General features: G+C 45.8%; 1 protein-coding gene across 1 annotated transcript in view; it reads right to left on the minus strand.

Moving 5' to 3' along the window:
- The window catches only part of frmd4a (FERM domain containing 4A), a 105134-nt gene that overhangs the window by 31059 nt on the left and 68075 nt on the right, over window positions 1-6000 (minus strand). The window contains exon 2 of the mRNA XM_076088978.1: window positions 864-929. Coding sequence (XP_075945093.1) covers window positions 864-929 — 66 coding nt within the window. The remainder of the gene's footprint in view (window positions 1-863; window positions 930-6000) is intronic.

Consider the following 6000-nt stretch of genomic DNA (forward strand, 5'->3'; position numbering starts at 1 on the left):
CTTTGAAACCAAACCACGAGAGAGGCCTTCTAAGATGATGAAAGTGAATGACACCAACAATCAATGAAGACAAAGAGGAAGTGAAGTGAGGGCTACACAATTTATGAACAGTTAAAAAAATCCCAATCTAATGAAATGTGTGTTAATGCGTGATATTAAAAAGCCTCCAAAGTAGGGTTTAACCCTGGGTATAGAACAGAAAGCAGATCTACAGTAGTACATAAACAGGGTAGAGGGGCTTTGGGTGGCTAACAAGGGAGTGACGGGCGTGCTGTGGGTGCTGCTGCTTTTGGACATTACTGCAGAAAAGGCCTGCTGGGGGGGTTGAAGGCTGAAAGTCGGGGGAGGGGGGCAGCATGCTGCTTAGTTTTTCCTGGACGTTGTGGAGGATAGGATGGAGCATTGTCAATTACACAGAGACATTTGTAGGACAAGGGGGAACATTGCCAATTACACAAACAGTTGATGTTTTTTGTCAGATGATTTGGGGCATTTCCGAGGCATTCTGGGAAGACAGTAGGGACGGGTGATGGAAAATGAGCAGTGAAGCAGTGAGGCTTTCTGTTTAGGATATTGTTAGGACTGCATTAGGTCTGCATTGGGATGCATAGCTTCTCCAGGGAGACTAAATCAGGGCAGGGTCTGCACGCTTGTGTGTGTGTGTGTGTGTGTGGAGAGATCAGGTGAGCATCAAGAAAGAGCAAAGTCACCTACTGCCGACCAAATTTCCCTAGGTCGGCAGTAATTGATTCCCTCGGGACAGCAGACATCACTTCTCCCTCGCTCCGAGGAAATGAGAGTCTGCAAAGAGAGAAGGAAGAAAGAGGAGAAAGAGCTAGAGGGCAGGAGGAAGAGGAACTGACCTGAACAAGGAGCTCCAGCTTCCTGTCGTCCAGGAGATGGACCTGACATCGCCTCCCCTCCGTCATCTGAGAAAAGAAGACAAAGGGATGCTCGTTTAATCGATCTATTATGTATTACACGTTATACAGATACAAACGCAGGGTTTCAAATGGGTCTCCACTGATGCCAATGATACAAAGAAATGTACTTCCATTTCCATTTAACATGTGCTTTGTGGCAAGCTAGGCGCGTATATGTGTGTGTTATCTCAGTGAAGTCCTAACAAGGTTAGCTGACCTAACTACACAATGGGCCAATAGAGACAACGTCTCTTCCTCCCTGACATTTCTAGCATTCCTGCTTGACCGGAAATCCATCACGGACTCAAGGGCCACAAAGAGCGAAGCTGCTTGCTGACAACGTGTCAAACAACGAGTGTTTGTCTGCGATGTGGAAACAAGGTTTGCTGAATAGAGCTGCAAAAAGACGATAATATCCGTCTGCCAAGTTCAGGCGTAAACACTGAGCAGGTGCAATGATGAAACAGTCAACTGTGGGAAAGTATGCACCACATACACACCAGTTAGAACAAACATTTCACGCGAGCTACGAAGCCAATTCTCCAAACCTGTCTGAACGTTTGCAACAAGACTATGGTTTAAAATGAACTCACATAAGAAATAAAGCCAAACATTTCCAGAGAAGATGTACCAACTATGCCGGAGTCTTCAGCACGTTAGGGTCTGTTTGTGTGTGTGGTGGTGTTTCCAGCACATGTGAAGTTTCTCTATAGGACCCTGAGGAACACAAACACTCCCTAGCTCCTCCCACACTTCCCTCACATCTGGGAGATGGGGAGGGACTCCCAGGGAGGTGTGTGTGTGTGTGTGTGTGTGTGTGTGTGTGTGTGGAGGGGTAGGAACTGTTGGGAGAAGAGAGGAAAGGTTGGAGAGACATCCTCATTGTCAAACATTTAATGAGAACTCTCTCCAAAACATTAGACGCCGTAAACACGAGCACAAGCGTAACCGGTTTGTAACTCTCAAATTACTCAAACTACTCAAATTGGTCACCTGAGGCTCCTGCAATTTAGTAAGGGTGTGTCCACAACGGGCTCCTACTTTCTCACCGCTCATGCCAGCTTGCATCCAGGTGGCAGGTTGGAGGTGAGAGTTTAGCAGAGAGCTGAAGATATACCAGAGAATGAGAGGGAGAGGAGGAGTGACAGAGTTGTGTCTCAACACTCATCCCTGTGTGAACTCTGCTGGATGATTACTGGTGTGTACATGTGTATGTGTGGCTTCTAGCTACTCTGAAAGGTTTGGTTTACCCTCCCACTCACCATTGATCTCTTGTGGTTTGAGGGTTTAGATTGGGTGCACCTGTGCACACAGTGACTGACACACACACACACACACACACACACACACACAATATTGGCTTTTGTTATTATCTCCCACCCTCCTGTCATGGACTTACATAACCTTTCCAAAACGTTCCATGTTTATACTGTATACAGTGATTTTAATTACTGCCATGACAACAAATATAGGTACAATAACAACCCAGAGATGTCGAGTGTGTCAAATGTTGGTTGCAAAGGTATTAGACTGTGTGCAAATATTTAATTTCTGAAAGCATTTTGCTGGCTCAACGAATCTTCGTCATCTTCGTCTTTATAAAGCTTTGACATGTGGTAGCAGAGAGGGCAAGACTATAGTATACAGACCAAACATCTTAATTTAGTCTACAGAATCATTTAAACTGCAATGCAGATAGTGTATACACACACACACACACACACACACACACACACACACACACACACACACACACACACACACACTGGCACTCTGCCTGAGACACCTGGGAATAGTACACACCCTAACGTCAAGGTAACAAATCACTGCCTTGAGGCTAAAATTAGGCAGCCCAATCTGGCAGAGACAGAGTTTATTGGTTTTCGTCATAGAATTCACTTTGTGGTATTGGACACATGCTACTGAGTTTCTATCCACCTGAAGCCAAATGTAATAAAGTTTCTATGAATAGCTTCTTGTCATTACACTGTGTTGAGAAAAAAAAAAAAAGAAAGACGTGGAATATTGCTGCACCATGAGACACATTGTTATTTGCAAAAAGCCTTTTTTTTTTTATCATGACTAAAATCCCTGAATATATTTGCAACATCTTGACTCTGACCTCTAACGTATGTTGTAAACATTACGTTACATTGTAGCTACAGTGAGAGAAACATGGGCTAGAAACACATGTGGTGTTGGCAACATCCCCTTGTCCCTGTGTGTGATTCATGCTGTGCGTAATCCACCGACATTTCTGACCCATTACTAGTCAGGTTTGAACTTGCATCCCCGAGCCTGACTCACTGGCAAGCAACGGTGAAATTAAAAGACAAGACATGCAAATGAACAATGTATATTGCGGCCATTTTTTTAAAAAACGTTTCATTGTTTCGCTTGAGCTGACACCTAAATTACAGAGGCGCGCGCACACACACACACACACACACACACACACACACACAGACAGTTGTCAGTGATGCTTTGGTCAGTGCTGGCGATAACGTTGTCATTAGTTAGTTACCTTGCAAACAAACGCTCTCTGCGAGGCTCCCACACAAAACCGGCTCCAGGTGGAGAGACAAAAAAAAAAAATACAAATAATTAATCCCAGAAAGAAACGAGTCTTGTTACTGCCAGAAAATCGTCAAAAAACACGCTTTTCCCCGGCCGGCCTAGGGGAGGAGGCACATCAGCATCCATGTTAGTGACCATTAGTTAACGTTAGTTACAGCCGACGCAGCTCACTGTGTCTCGTATCCTCCAGACGCCACAGATACGTTACATCTCACGTCTTCGCCATTCAAGCTGGAGATAACTCGGCGCTAATGAACGGCGACTGCGGAGCGTTTTGCAAGGCTGGCTTCTCTCCCTCCTTCCGAAAGCAGGGCGCTTCTCACGGGGCTAGTCCCGGTCGACCAACACTCTCCCCCCCCCCCCCCCCCCCCCCCCCCCCTTTCGCTACCGGCACCGTGCACAAACGGTGTGTGTGTGTGTGTGTGTGTGTGTGTGTGTGTGTGTGAACGTGCGGATAGCAGGAGACCGTACCAACGGTCAGCAACCGAGGGGGGACGACCGGAAGAAATGGCTAAAGGTATCCCAGCCTGCCTTCACTTGCCAGCTATGTTTCTCGCTGTCATCGGAGTTGCTTCGAAAACACGGGGAATAATGGAGGCAAGATGTGGGGGCGGGGAGAGGAGGAGAGGAGGAGAGGAGGGGACATTTTCTGCAGCAGCTCACAGCCATGAGAAACTGCAGACCTCTCTCTCTCTCCCTGTGTGTGTGTGTGTGTGTGTGTGTGTGTGCTTACAAACCCAAACAGACATCTGTGTCTGCAGAGCACGCCAATAGTCTGCCTTTAAAACAATGCACTGCTGATACATAACAATGAGCAGTGATCACAGTCTGCCTACTTTATTAAACCAGCTGTACCTTCACAAATGCAGGCTTTGTGAGGGAGAAAGAGTGAAAGACTCTTTCCTCTCATGTCTTGTTACTTTGGCTATACATTTATATGCCAAGCCATGTGTATGTTGATAGATTTCCATAGGCCTGAAATGGTTAAATGTTTCTGCTAAACCCAGGTCTGGTCTTTCTGTCTCTTGCTCTCCTTCCCTCTCTCCCTCCCTCTCTCTCTGGAGCTTGTCACTTCCTGTCTGCACTTTTAAAACACAGATCTTCTTGCTCTCAGGTTTGGGTTGCTTGAATGATTCCTGGCATTCAGTCCACTGCAGCCGTTGGACTGACTTTTTTTTGTGTGTGACCTAAATTGGGCTTCTGTGTTCACCTTACACAGCTGGAGCAGCAGCCGTTGAAACCACCAAGTTGTTAACATCAGTCCAGTTTTTGGAACCATAAATAGATACTAATGTGTGCTGTGAAGGCAGGGCTAGGCCTATATACTGTCAATACAGACTTTGAATGACTCTGCAAGCATAGGCTAGTCTGCTTTCTATTATTGTGTTACAACATACAACAGTAGTGGTAATCCCCACAATATGAAAACAGCATGACACATGTACAGCATGCACACATCTTCCGCTTAACCGTCGGCATCAGGGATACTCGGCCATTTGTTGACTAAAGACAACTTCGGCTTAACTTTTCAGATCTCTTTCATAAATACAGTTTGCCATAACCAACCTGTAGTTGCACCGTAGTTGAAATACGACAGGCGGTTCATAATCTTAAATTTGCATGATTCATCAGAAATCTCTTCCCAGACATTAAGCTATACAAAGATGCAAAAACATTGAATGTGCTTGGCTTGAACAGTTTTGTTGCTACCATAGTTTATGCTGCAGGCCCACAATTAAGCTTACTTCGCCGAATGTAGAAGGTCACATCCTTTCCCTTCCCTGCTGGATTTTTCTGTTTCTGGATATTTTTGGCCTGCTCCAGACACCGGAAACTGGCCTGTCCAACTTAAACATCTCCAGATGATTCTTTCCTTGGCTTTAATACATGCACCCGTCCCTCTTTCGCTTTCTCCGGTCAAATACATATCTCCCTTTATTGGTAACTTCCTCAGTTGGCTATCACAAGGGGCCCTGTTGTTTGACCAATGCAAGGGAGGTAAAACTGACAAAGACTGAAGAAGAGGGTACAAAATAAATTGCAGCAGGAGGATCCTTAACACTTAAACTACAAAAGCTTATGAATAATTAGTTCCTGTTTGGATAGGAGTAATGGATACGAGCCCCAGAGAAGCTGAACAAGAGGGAGACAGATTCACAGAAAAAGCCCGAGAGTAGAAGGCAGGAAGCAAGGCAGGAAGGAACAATAACAAACAGCTGTGATTTAGTGAGCCTCTCTGTCCGATGCTCTTTCACCTTAAACTTCCCGATACATGGTCACCTTTCAATGACCTACAGAGCGTGTTTCCGAGAAGCACAAGGTGAGAACCACTTAAAGGTGTGACATATCTGGGCCCTGACAGAGCCTTGTTATGGAGCCAGTGGGCTTCTATTCTGGGCAGAGGTGTGGTCGTAATGAGGTGCTGATCTGGTGTATTTCTATGGCGTAGGGCTCCAAAGGGGAAAGATCTGGATGGGTGAGGTGGGTTTAACAGGCGGGT

The sequence above is a fragment of the Anarhichas minor genome, unplaced genomic scaffold, assembly GCF_050575085.1.
Source record: "Anarhichas minor isolate MPS153535 unplaced genomic scaffold, ASM5057508v1 ptg000011l, whole genome shotgun sequence".
Classification (NCBI taxonomy): Eukaryota; Metazoa; Chordata; class Actinopteri; order Perciformes; family Anarhichadidae; genus Anarhichas; species Anarhichas minor.